Source organism: Pelophylax lessonae, assembly GCF_965119305.1.
Source record: "Pelophylax lessonae genome assembly, chromosome: 5".
Lineage (NCBI taxonomy): Eukaryota > Metazoa > Chordata > Amphibia > Anura > Ranidae > Pelophylax > Pelophylax lessonae.
This window is the reverse complement of record NC_138772.1, coordinates 380,518,660-380,532,162: the sequence shown is the minus strand read 5'-3', so window position 1 is coordinate 380,532,162 and position 13,503 is coordinate 380,518,660. Positions and strand designations below refer to the sequence as shown.

Sequence of the window (13,503 nt, the reverse complement as noted above, 5' to 3'; positions counted from 1 at the left end):
TCTGTCTAACTGTTGCTGCGCTAGGCCATTTACCGACAACCAACACGATTTTGTGTTCCAGGAACGTACTGTAGGGGCTCATTTAGACATGCAAAGAAATTTGAATGCCTCTTAACACACCTAATGCGTTAAGATGGGTCAATGGTGTTTATGGTGCATAATGGCAAAAAAGCTTTCCAGACGCCCCTTTTGTGTGTTTTTTTTTTTGTAATATTTATATTGTCTTGGGTAATAGTTTCTAAACTCATCTCAAATGTGCTGTAAACACCATAGGCGCGATCAATAGATGAATTTTTGGAAGCGGCAAATGCTGGTAAACAGGTTAGGTCAATTTTAACACAACAGCAACACAACCATGTGAGAAGCTTTGGGCACTGCAAGACACGCAACTTTGACAACCACCGCTCATTAACCACCTGCTTTTGAAGCTAGGGTAAACTTGGCCTAACTGAGCCCTGCGCTTTTGTGTAGATGTTCTAGAACAAGTAATACAAATTTCCAGAATGGCTCTGATTTCAATTTGCATATGCAGGATCTTGTGGCTTAACTGTGAGCTGGATTACCTAAAATGTCACTGCATGGACCCAAGGGAATAGACTCTTCACCCAGACATCCTCAACCTGATTTGTCAGAGATGGAGGACCCCTTTGTGGATATCTGGTCTCCAGGTTCAACAAGTTAACGGTTATGAGGCCTGGACCAAAGATTCCCCTAGCACTGGACTTGTATGCTTTGATTTCCTGGCATCCAGTAAATCTACACTTGCCCTCCAGTGCAAATGCTACCTCTCCTGATCCAGAAAATGAAGACGCTGGACTGGTGATTCTCATTAAAACAAACTGGCCAAGAAGAACTTGGTACAAGGACATACTCTGACTACTGGGGGATGACCCCTGATCTCTTATCAACAGGCCTGACCTTGGTCTCAGGGTCCTCTATTCCATCCTGTTCTTAGTCACTGGCTTTAGCAGCATGGCTTTGAAGCCAAGGTTTTAAAGGACAAGAGGGGTCTCTGAATCGTTCATTCCTACTTTCTAAAGTCCTCAGAAGTGTGAACACAGTCACTTTAATCCTAGAGATTATGTTTTTGCCTCATATTCTGGCCATACAACAATCAGGACTGCACTAGATTCTTGCCTTAAGCACTCAAAGGATCAGTTTTGGCATTTTCTGTTCGTTTTCAAAAATCTCTGGCCTTATTCTCCTTTGTCAAAACCTTTTATTTAGGGTTAATATCTGATCCATCCCCCCTTAAAGCACATTGTACAACCTTAGCAGCTTATTCTGCTTCTCTCTGCCCTGCAGAAACCAGTTTTTGAAACCATCAGGGGAATCCCCTTAAAAGACCTCTCCTACAAAAAGTGGCCTTTTTGGTGGCAATCTGGTCTCCGATTTGTCTGAGTCGGCGGCTCTCTTGTAAGGCATAGTTCTTCATTCTTCACAATGACGAGGTAGTCATAGGCCGAAGAGTCTCCTTTCTTCCTAAGGTTGTATCTGTCTTCTGCCTGAAAGAAGTCCTAGTACTGCCATCTTTGTTGCCGGCTTTACAGTACCCAAAGAAAATTGCTCTTAACTACCTGGATGTAGTCAGCCATCCGTCTACTACAAAATCGCTTATATCAAGAAGGTTGAATTACTATTCATTCAACCCTCAGGACCTCACATGGGATATTCTTCCAATCCCTCATCGCTGGATTGATTAAACTCCTCTCCCGAGCTTACATGGTAACGACAAAACTCCCTTTGCTTTAACATGCTTTTCGAACCAGATTGGGTGTTTCCGGGGCATTCCAGCGCCATGCCTATTTTTTCCCAGCTTTGTGAGGCCACCACCTGAACTTTTTTATTCACTTTCAAAGGGTTTCCAGGTGGCTGTCCAATGTTCTGTAACTGCATCTTTCATCCACACACCTATTGTAGGCACTCCTGAAGTTTGAGTCTCTTGATCCTGATTGGGTTTATTGGCACAGTTCTGCTTTTCTAGTTGCCCACTCTTCTCATTCATTGCTTGTGGATATCCCAAGGTCTATGAAGAAGGGTGTAGCAGTCAGGTGCATTTACTAATGGCACCATTTATTATAGTAAAGGTAGTAGAACTTGTAATAACAAACAAATATAAGTGTTAGGATCATAGCATAAAACATAAGGAATCTTTAACCATAGCCTCAGTCTGTGACCCTAGATAGGGTATACTTTCGATGTGTGTTAATGACTGCTACACATCATTGGGTGTCATCTGTGCCTATCCAGTGCCACAGGCTGAGGCTTTGGTTGATCTTTCCTTCTGTTTTATGCAATACGCCTATTACTCATCGAAATTTGAGTATAATTTTCTCCTACTTTTTATTTTAATAAACTGTGCCATTGGTAATTCACTAAGCTGATGCTCTTTTTGGTTTTGGTTTTTGTTATTTTGTGTTTTATGTTCCCTTGTATAAAGAGGGCTACAAAGCCCAGGGAGCACCTGGTAATATGTAGAAAAGTCAAGCCAATAGCAGAACCATCTGTAGAAACTGTTATTTTTATATGCAAAAGAGTTTTTTGTTATTGGTATGCGAATACTCAACCTGTGTCCTGCACTGTACAATTAAGATTATTTACATGTTCATATTTAATAGGAGTCTACATATAATGGAAATTACCACACTTAATGGGCTAAAACTGGTAAAGCTGCAAAGCACTACAATAGACAAAATACTGTGTTAAAGAAATCGATGTGATTAAAGTGCTGCACTAAAGTATTGGCAGTAATATGAAGGGAATCACGCAAACGTCAACACAATAGAAACGTATTGAATATATCCAACATTGATACTTATAAAGGTTACATATATAATATATAAACCATTGTGCTAAGCAGATATCACATGTGAATAAAAGAACAAATGTGTGAAGAAAAACATCCATACAAGTGGAAATTAGTGCACTGTGCATATAATACAAATTAAAGTGATAATAGTCCCAAATTAGGCAGTGTGAACAGTCCAGTATTGGGTGATGCATATGTAAGTAGATAATCCCGTGATAGTAGACAATTCTAGATAAGATCTTCGATCGATTACCAGGGGAGTGAGATCCACCTCCAAGAAAAATAAATACGCGTACCAAAAAGCTTGGCCTTTGACTTTATGGTGCTAAGTCAGACAGGCCGGCTAGGATTTACTTCTCCACAGGCGTAATCCTTTGGGTAGCAAAAAAAATGTCAAGCAATGAGACAAATCCATATATGGAAAATGTCCACCAATCAAATGACTAAAGGATATGTCCAAAAACAGTCCATCCAAGTAAGAGCACTTCTATAATAGATAAAATCACCCTGGTAATTGTTAATATACTCCTCAGATGTTGTATCCGTAGAGAGATATGCAAAAAGAGAAGGGAAAACAAATCATGGTGCAGTATTTCAACCTAAGTGTATAGCACCAACATGGGGAGGGTACCACCAGTGCTGAAATGACAGTTGGATAAGTGCATGATTCCTTCACCCCTCATGCAGTGCAAACTCACCAACTGATAGAATCTTCAGTGGGCGACCATGAAGAGTCTATCAGTACCAGTCTTTGGAGCAGTATATTGATCTTCTATGTGAGTGGCTATTATTTTCATTTTTGTGATCTTTTCCATTTACTTGCATAGATGACTGTTTGATGGGAGCTTAAGAGAAGACTCTGGGGTGCATATTGATTGCTTACCAAGTCTTTGCTGTTGATGGTGAGTGATTATTTGTGCTCTGGTGAGTTTGCACTGCATGAGGGGTGAAGGAATCGTGCACTTGTTCAACTGTGTCATTTCAGCACTGGTGATACCCTCCCCATGTTGGTGCTATACACTTAGTTTGAAATACTGCACCACAATTTTTCCCTTCTCTTTTTGCATATCTCTCTACGGATAGAACATCTGAGGAGTATATTAACAACAATTACCAGGGTGATTTCCTCTATAGAAGTGCTCTTACCTGGATGGACTGTTTTTGGACATATCCTTTAGTCATTTAATGGACATTCTCCATATTTGGACATATTCTCATTTTGAGCGCTGCAATTTTTTTTATGCTATTTTATGTGAGGACTTGTGTACCTTTTTATTGCTGGCTGCATTTATAGGAAGTTTTGCGCTGATCTCTCGCTTTTGGTAATCTTTAGGATCTCACACTGCAGGCTGTAACTGAGCTTCTACTCTCAGGGTAATCTCATAAGGTCCAAACAACCAAAAAAAAATGTCTCCACATAGTGTAAAACCGTAAGATAAAATTTATTTAAAAAGTACAGAACACACATTCCATCAGAAAATTGAGCACTCAAACAATGACTTCCATCTATCAGACATGTAGTTTGCAATGGCCTGGATGGGACTCGAACTGACACATTTAGTCCGAGATCATCTGGGGTGTCCTCCCTTGATGTAATCCTGGGAGGACAACATTTGAAGATCCATGGTGTGCTGGCGAGTATTTGCATTTGTCTGTTATCCTGGGAGGGCGTCCTATGACTGACACAGCGGTTAACAGATCAGTGTACCAGTCCACTGCCAGTACCATGTGATTGCTGTGAGCAACCACATCAGATCACATGACGACTGTACACAATGAATGGCTTTGATTTATGGCACTCATTGTGTACATTGTCTTGATCGCTGTGATTGGTCACAGTTCTCACATGGTACAGATAGGGCAAGTCACATCCAATCTGTACCATGTGATTAGCTGTGGCCAATCATGGCTAATCACAATCCTAAACAATGAATGAGTAGTTTTCATAAAAAAAAAAAATGGTTGCACATAACTGTAAAGTTAATGTTTATAAGCAATCCTTGTGTGTGTGGTGGAATCCTGATCACCTCCCCAGAGTTAGTACAGTGTTACTATGTTAACACTGTATTGCTCTGTTGTGTGTGTGTGTGTGTGTGTGTGTGTGTGTGTGTGTGTGTGTGGAAAAAAATTGTTAGATTTTCTGTATTTTTTTTTTTGTTTAGCAAAAAAAAAAAACCCAGCGGTGTTTGACCACTTCAATACTGGACACTTTTATTCACTTGTTGCCCTGGCCCGCTTTCAGCGCTGACGCACTTTGAATAACAATTGCGTGATCATTCAACACTGTACTCCCATATGAAATTTTTTTTATTCTTTTTTCACACAAATGGCTTTCTTTCAGTAGTTATTCACTACTGGGTTTTTATTTATTTTTTTTAAATAAATGAAAAACGTCTGAAAATTTAAAAAATGTTTTGTTTTAAACATTTTTGCAAATGATCTTTCTTCATAAATGTAGGCCAACATGTATACTGCTACATTTCTTTGGTGAAAATGACCCAAATTTGTGTTTAATATTTAGTCTGTAGGAAAGTCCACAAACTATGGTATATACCAGAACATTGATCGATCCTGACTCGAAAATGCCAGAACAGTACAAATATCCCTCAAATGACCCCTTTGTGTAAAGTAGACAATCTAAGGTATTAAGCAGCATGGCTTGAAGTGGTTACTATTTTTTTTTTTTTTTTGTCACAATTAAAAAAAAAAAAAAAAAAAAAAAAAAAAGTTTGCACCGATGCAGTACAGCTTCATATAACTGGTGTGTCGGTGATCAGGAACATGGACTGTGGAAAAAATTTCTTCTTTCCTTTTTTAACTTGTTTTTACAATATATATTTTTTCAAATACAATGACCAAAGCAATACAATGTTACCACTGTAAAACTGTACTACTCTTTGGAGGTGATCAGTATTTTTTAAATTTTTTTTACACACACTAATTGCTAAAACAATGAATTTCACGGTTAAAAGCAAACATTGTATCTGAATGGAAATCATTCAGTGTTCAATTTTGTGATTGCCCGCAGCTAATCATTGTACAGATGAGCTGTGATTGGCCGTGTTTGCACCATTTGATAAACAGTGCACAATGAATGGCATGAATCAGTCATTCATTGTGTAAAATTGTCATGTGATCTGCTGTGCTTGGTCACAGCAATCACATGGTACTGGCAGCGGGCCAGTACAGTGATCAGTCATCGGCTGTGTCCGCTTGACACAGCTGGTGGGAGATCGCGCTGGAGTGTGACCTGATCCTGGGAGGACGTCATATGACGTCCTCCCAGGATAACGGGGCTCCCGCTCGGTCATTCTTTTACAATAGGCTGGGCGAGAAGCTGTTAAATACCACCAAAAGAAAGCTCTATTTGTGTGGGAAAAATGATGATGTCGTGTACAGTGTTATATGACCACACTATTCCCATTCAAAGTGTGACAGCGATGAAAGTTGAAAAGTGGCCTAGGCAGAAAGGGGGTGAAAGTGCTCAGTTGTTGAGGTGATTAAAAAAAAAAAAAAAAAAACCCTCTTGAAGGAGATGAAATGACTACTTATGTGTGACTTCCCTTTCTACAAATGTAGTGTAATCTAATCTATATCGCACCAACCCTTTTCTTTATATGCTTTGAGCTACTAACCCAGAACAAATAGGATGCTCTGGATCAGTGACTCAAAGAATTTATGCTACAGGGTAAGCATAACGGCTAGCTACCCAATGTTTTGTTGTATTAATACAAAATTAACATGTTCACGGTTTTTTTTTTTTTGGTTTTTTTTTTAGGCAATGAATGGATTTATAGGCAGAGCTACAAATCAACATAATGATCTTCAGTATGATGATGACTTTGAGGTATTTTTGTTAACACTTCTAATTAAGTATTTTTTTTTTTAGATCAATTATTTGCCAAGAGATGGCAAATAGAGAATAATAACTCATACAGATTAAGGGATGTATAAAGCGTCTTGTACTGTGGTGTGATGCATTCAACACATACGTGGTAACCATAAACTAATACCATTGTGATAAATACAAATGACAACAAAAAGAAACGGGGCGCCCCGACCTAGTGCGTTACTACTAAAAATGTATTAAAAATATTAAAAAGTATACATTATACTCACAAAGCAGGTGTGAATGGACACACATCAATATACTGTAATACACATCAATATACAGTAATACACATAAAGTCTATTTGTGTATTATATTGATGTGTGTCCATTCACACCTGCTTTGTGAGTATAATGTATACTTTTTAATATATTTAATACATTTTTAGTGGTAATGCACTAGGTCGGTGCGCCCCTTTTCTTTTTGTTGTTCCTAGTTGGTTTCGGATACCCTTGATCCTGAAGGGGCAGCAAGACTTAAAGCTTTGTCCACTCAAGTCTGAAGTAATCCTCTTCCCTCTGGCCTATTTTTTACTTGAGCGCAGGATAATTGTTCTACTACTTGGCATAAATACAAATGTGTCAGAGTTTGAATATGTGGGATACCTTATGACCATACCTTATTTCTTTCCGTATTCCAGGAGGACTTCCAGATGCTTCAGGTTCGGCTTGCAGCGACAGGAATGGATTCAGCTTCAGCTAGTGATGATGACTTAGAACATGAGTTGGCTAAAGTTTCACAGCAAGCCTTACAAAGAGAGTGCTTTCTAAAGAATACAGCAAGGCATTTGGTATAGATATCTTGTATATTTTTTTTTTGTTTCCATAGTTTTTTTTTTTTTTATTGAAATTCATAACCAAATCAAGGTAAAAGTCATTTTCTCTTACGTCCTCCGACAGTCGCCGCCATCTTCATATTCGTCACAATGGGGTATTAGACTTTGCTCCGTAGGAGTAGCTAGGCAACAGAATATGTCAATATTAAAGCTTTTAACATATCCCCACCCCAGGGGGTGGTCCCCTCAGTCTATACCCTCCTGCTTCCTGTTTCCTGCTTCAGTTTCAATGTCTAGCTTGTCAGGAGTAGCTGGATGTCTCTATGCTGGGGCTTTTTGTCTCAGCCTTCTCTCTTTTTTGATTTTATTTGAGTTTTTTCTCTCTTTATTTAGCTGTTATTTTTACCAGCAATAGTTAGATCTTCGGATGAAGAGGATAATGCGGGCTGCGTCTCGGGCTGACTCCCCTGGTCGCAGGTTGTGGGTCAGTGGCTTCTCAGCCCGCCATCGAGCGTTCAGTCAGGTACCGCTCCTGAGTTTTCTGAACGACCCATCCCTGTTCCGTGCAGGGATGCTAGGGTGAGGTGGCTACCTCACTGGACGCTGTGCGGTTTCTCAACCCACCTTCTGCTGCGTCCTGGATGCGACTCTCCCTGTCTCATGTACAGCGGCTTGTTCGCCTGTGCGGGTCCCCCACGCTATGTAAGAGGTAAGTGTATTCATGTGGGGACCTGTCTGTCTTGGGGGTGTCAGTCTGGGACTGTGTTACCTTGCCCTGTGTTCACACTATTGATGTTTCCCTATCTCTCACACTTCATGCTGTGGGCTGCAAGGAGGGGGGGCTGTGCTGCACTTCTGTGTCAGTCTGAGTGTGTGAACGGCTGTGTGCTGTGGAACTTGATGCTATCATGTTTGGGGCACATTACAGCGCCGCTGCGGCGGTCCACCATGTTCTTTATAACTATGTGGTGTATTTTTATTCCACCTTCATGAGGTGGGGGAGCGGCGGTTTCGGCGCCAAACGGCGCCATTTTGGCTGTACTCGCTCCGGCCACATGGTACACATGCATGGCAGCCATTTTCTTGTAGCCTCCCATAGGCTTTAATGGAGCGCCCTGAATATCAGCAATTCCTTTTCTACAGGAGCACCGATCTGGCCAGCAGCGGTCTCTCCAGGTCTTTTCCCTCTATTTTCTGTATCCTTGCCTGAGTAACTTCTCCCTGTGGGGGTCCCTGGTGTGGGTGTGCTTGTGTGGCGGTGGGCTACGTTTGCAGCGCCTTATTTAAAGGGGCGGTCACCCATTTTATTTTACTCATTTTGGGGCATGGATTCTCAGGAAAGCATATTTCCTGTCACATTGGTGGGAAGCCAGGGGACTGCGGTTTTCCCCCTCGGGGGGGGGGGGGGGGGGATTTGGCTGCGATTGTGGATAGCCTTGCGACTCAGGTGCAATTGCTGATGGCTGCTCAATCCTCAAAAAGGCCCAGAGTTTTCAATTTCCTCTGATTCAGAGGGTGTTGGTGATGGGGCTGCTGTTGCTGGGGTCTCCTTGTCGGGGTCCCGTTCCTCCCTGGACCTTGTAGGGTCAGACATGGAGGCTGAGGTTGAGGGGGTTGATATTTCTCCCCCTGGCTCGTCTGAAGAGCTTGCACTCATGGATGAATTGGTTGCTTCTATCAAGCAAACACTGCGTTTACAGGATGAACTTTGTCCTCCTGCTGCCTTGGCGGCTTATGGGACGCAGAAAAGACGCAAAACCTCGCAGGTATTTCCCTGCACTGATGATTTTCAATGCGCTGTAAAGGAACATTGGCGTAATATACGCAAGCCTTTTGCTATACCAAGTAGGTTTAAGCTGCGCTATCCTTTTACGCCCGCTACTGATGGGCGTTGGTGTGTCCCACCTCTGGTGGATCACGCGATAGCGGTTCTGAATAAGCCCACTGCGATTCCTGCTGAGGATATCCCGGTGTTCCGGGATGCCACGGACAAACGGACGGAGTCCCTTGCCCATCATGCCTATTCTATTATGGGTTCTATGCTGAAAGCTTTATTTGCTTCACTTATGGCGGCCCAGGCTGTTGCGAGCTGGACGCAGGTGCTTAATCGCGTCCTGGTGGCTGATTCTGCCCTCCAGGCGACTTTGGATATGGTGGATCGAATCCACCAGGGTGTCATGTGTTTGTGTGGTGCGGACCTGGATATGGTTCCGTTGGCTGCACGTGTACATGGTGTGGCGGTATTGTCTCGCCGTTTTGGTTTGGTTGAAGTGTTGGTCGGTGGACCAATCTTCGCGTAAGACCTTGGCTAATCTGCCCTATGATGGGACTCGCCTTTTTTGGTGAGTCCCTAGATACGTTAATTAGGGGGATCACGGGTGGTAAGAGCACGCTCTTACCCTAATCCCACAAGGCTAAGACGGCTTCTGGTAAGAAGCCGTGGACTGGTAAGCAAAAGTCCGGCCAGTCCGGTTCAGCGGCCCACAACAGTGCGGCCTGAAGGGGCGCCCTCACCCGACTCTGGGGTGGGGGGACGCTTGCTCGGTTTCCTTCAGCCATGGCTGTCCCGGGTTCGGGACAGGTGGGTTCAGGAAATCGTTCGATCTGGCTACGAGATCGAGTTTCTCTATAGGCCGGAGCGCAGATTTTTTCCCTCAAATCTTCTACTTTCCCCGGAGCGTTTGCGGGATCTGCATCTAGCGGTGCAGGACCTGAGGGCTCAGGGAGTGGTGGTCCCGGTGCCTCATCGGGACAGGTTTCGGGGGTTCTATTCCAATCTGTTCGCCGTGCCCGGGAAGGAGGGCAAGGTGCGTCCGATTCTGGACTTAAAGGCGCTGAACCGCTTTGTGCGGGTGCGCAAGTTCCGCATGGAATCTCTGCGGTCGGTGGTGGCTGCCCTGGTTCCGGGGGAGTTCATGGCTTCCATTAACTTGAAGGATGCGTATCTTCACATCCCGAATTTCGAGGGTCACCAGAGGTACCTTCGATTCGCCATAGCGGAGGATCACTACCAATTTGTGGCGTTGCCCTTTGGTCTCGCCTCGGCTCCACGGGTGTTCACCAAGGTGCGGGCACCGGTTTTGGCTTTGTTGAGAGCCCAGGGCGTCTCTGTCCTAGGGTATCTGGACGATATTCTGGTTCGGTCTGCGACCAGCCAGGGTCTGGAGAAGGCTCTGTCCGTTACAATGCAGTCTCTGCAGGAGTTTGGTTGGACGATAACTTTTCCAAAGTCAGCACTGTGCCCATCGGTTCGTCTCCCTTACCTGGGAATGGTTCTGGACTCTGTCCAGGCGAAGGTCTTCCTACCGGACGACAAACTCAAGACTCTTCAGGAAGGAAGTCAGGTCCCTCAGGGACGCTCCGTCCTCGTCCACTCGGACGTGCATGAGATGTCTGGGATTGATGGTCTCGGCTTTCGAGGCGATTCCCTTCGCCCAGTTTCACACGCGGGGTCTCCAAGCGGAGATCCTGTCCAGGTGGGACGGGCGACCGCGATCTCTGGATCCGGATTTCGTTGGGCCATCGCACCAGAAGGGTTCTTCTGTGGTGGCTCCTGTCCCCGCCGGTGTCAGGGGGCAAGTCTTTTCGTCCTCTATCATGGACGGTGGTCACCACGGATGCCAGCCTGTCGGGCTGGGGTGGTGTTCTGGGCGTTCTGTCCGCCCAGGGAACTTGGTCGGAGGGGGAATCCTCCCTTCGGGTCAGCATTCTGGAATTGCGTGCGATGATTCTCTGCCTTCAACGTTGGCCGGACAGGCTGCAGGGCTGTCCGGTTCGGGTGCAGACGGACATTGCCACGGCGGTGGCTTACGTCATTCGCCAAGGGGACACCAAGAGGGCCCGAGTGGCTCGGGAAGTGGCCGACATTCTGTCTTGGGCCGAGACGCATGTCCCGGCGATATCGGCGGTTCACATTCCAGGGGTTGGAGAACTGGCGGGCGGATTATCTGATGCCGCCAGTCCCTGGACCAGGGGCAATGGCCCCTCCGGGTGTTCTCCAGATGTTGTGCGCGACGTGGGGGTCTTCCGGAGGTGGACCTGTTCGCGTCTCGTCTGTACAGCAAGGTGTACAGGTTCGTGGCAAGGCCACGCGATCCTCGGGCAGACGCGTCAAACGCGTTGGTAGCTCCGTGGCATCAGTACCGACTGATGTATGCGTTTTCACAGTTTCAATTGCTGCCCAGGTTCCTTCGCAGGTTGGTCTCGGAATCAAAACACGGTGATTCTTGTGACACCGGACTGGCGTCGCCGGTCCTGGTACGCAGACCTCGTGCATTTGGCGGTCGACGCCCCGTGGCGTCTGCCTCTTCGGGAAGATCTCCGGTCTCAAGGGCTGATATTTCATCCTGCCTTGCAGTCGCTGGCTTTGCCGGCCTGGCTGTTGAAACCGAGGCCCTGAGGGATAGGGATCTCTCCCCTGAGGTCATTCACACTTTGATTGACGCAAGGAATTTTTTCCTCGGTAGGTCTTTTACCGTATTTCGGAGGCCTATTTTGCCTGGTGTGAGTTCAGGGGGTCTTCACCTCGCCCGTGGTCGGTGTCTGGGGTGTTGTCCTTCCTTCGAAAGGGTGTTGGCAGCGTTTGGCGCTGGCTATGATCAAGGGTCAGGTGTCTGCGATGGCCGTTCTTTTTTCAACGTCCTATGGCATCTATCTCCTTGATTGGCACTTTTGTTCGGGGGCATCTGGTCCCTCCTAGGAGGGTGCCTCTGCCTCCTTGGGACTGGAATCTTGTTCTGTCCGTGTTACAACATGGTTCTTTTTTGAACGGATTGGGTAGATCTCGTTGTCTATGTTGTCCTGGAAGGTCACCTTTTTTGGTGGCGATCAATTCGGCTCGCAGAGTGTCGGAGCTGGCAGCCTGTCCTGCCATTGTCCGTATCTGGTCAATCACTTGGTTAAGGTGGTCTTGCGACCTAACCCTTCTTTTTTCCGAAGAGGGTTTCGGAATTTCACCTCAATGAGGACATTGTCTTGCCTTCGCCTTGCGCAAAGTCTAAACATTCGGAGGAGGTGGTGTTGCACTCCTTGGATGCTGTTCATGGCGATTAGGGTTTACCTAAAATCGTCTGAATCTTTTCACATGTCGGATTCTTTGTTTGTCCTTCCGGGGGTCCTCGGAAGGGCGTGGCGGCGTCGGCTTCTGCCGTCGCCAATTGGTTCAGACAGGCCGTTGTACAGGCCTATGCTTTGCGGGGAAAAGTTTCCCTTATGCCTGTGAAGGGCGCACTCTACCAGATCTCTGAGTACGTCTTGGGCCTGTCGTCATGGGGCTTCTGTGGCCCAGGTGTGTAGGGCGGCGACTTGGTAGACCGTGCACACCTTCACTCTGTTCCACAGAGTGGATGTTCAAGCATCGGCAGATGCTTCCTTTGGCCGCAAGGTTCTTAGTGCGGCGGTCCCTTAGGGTCCCTGGTTTTGATCCTTTGGGCTGTTTGGGATTTCTTTGTATCCCTGGGTTATTTGTTTTTTTCCTGGGTTATTGCTCCCGTTGAGCAAATTTTTTCTCGTGTTGCCTAGCTGGTTTCCTTCCTTTGGTAAGGTTACTTTCTTGATGTGGAGACTGCGTTGCCTTTAGGCACGGCTGCGTTTCCCACCCCTCATGTTTGCACTGCTTTGGGACGTCCCCATTGTGACGAATATGAAGATGGCGGCGACTGTCGGAGGACATAAGAGAAAACTGAATTTTTGTAAAATCTTACCTGTAAAATTCCTTTCTCTGAGTCCTCCGACAGTCGCCGCCCCCGCCCCTCTTTTGGGGTTTAGGTACTCTACTGCTATTCAACTGAAACTGAAGCAGGAAACAGGAAGCAGGAGGGTATAGACTGAGGGGACCACCCCCTGGGGTGGGGATATGTTAAAAGCTTTAATATTGACATATTCTGTTGCCTAGCTACTCCTACGGAGCAAAGTCTAATACCCCATTGTGACGAATATGAAGATGGCGGCGACTGTCGGAGGACTCAGAGAAAGGAATTTTACAGGTAAGATTTTACAAAAATTCCGTTATTCAGACCAATAAGTAATTTT

The 13,503-nt window shown here is 45.5% G+C and overlaps 1 protein-coding gene across 1 annotated transcript in view; it reads left to right on the top strand.

The window, feature by feature from the left end:
* The window catches only part of CEP192 (centrosomal protein 192), a 506,433-nt gene that overhangs the window by 110,015 nt on the left and 382,915 nt on the right, over nt 1-13,503 (top strand). Inside the window, exons 8-9 of the mRNA XM_082258491.1 lie at nt 6,588-6,656; nt 7,339-7,488. Of these exons, the coding sequence (XP_082114617.1) occupies nt 6,588-6,656; nt 7,339-7,488 (219 nt within the window). The remainder of the gene's footprint in view (nt 1-6,587; nt 6,657-7,338; nt 7,489-13,503) is intronic.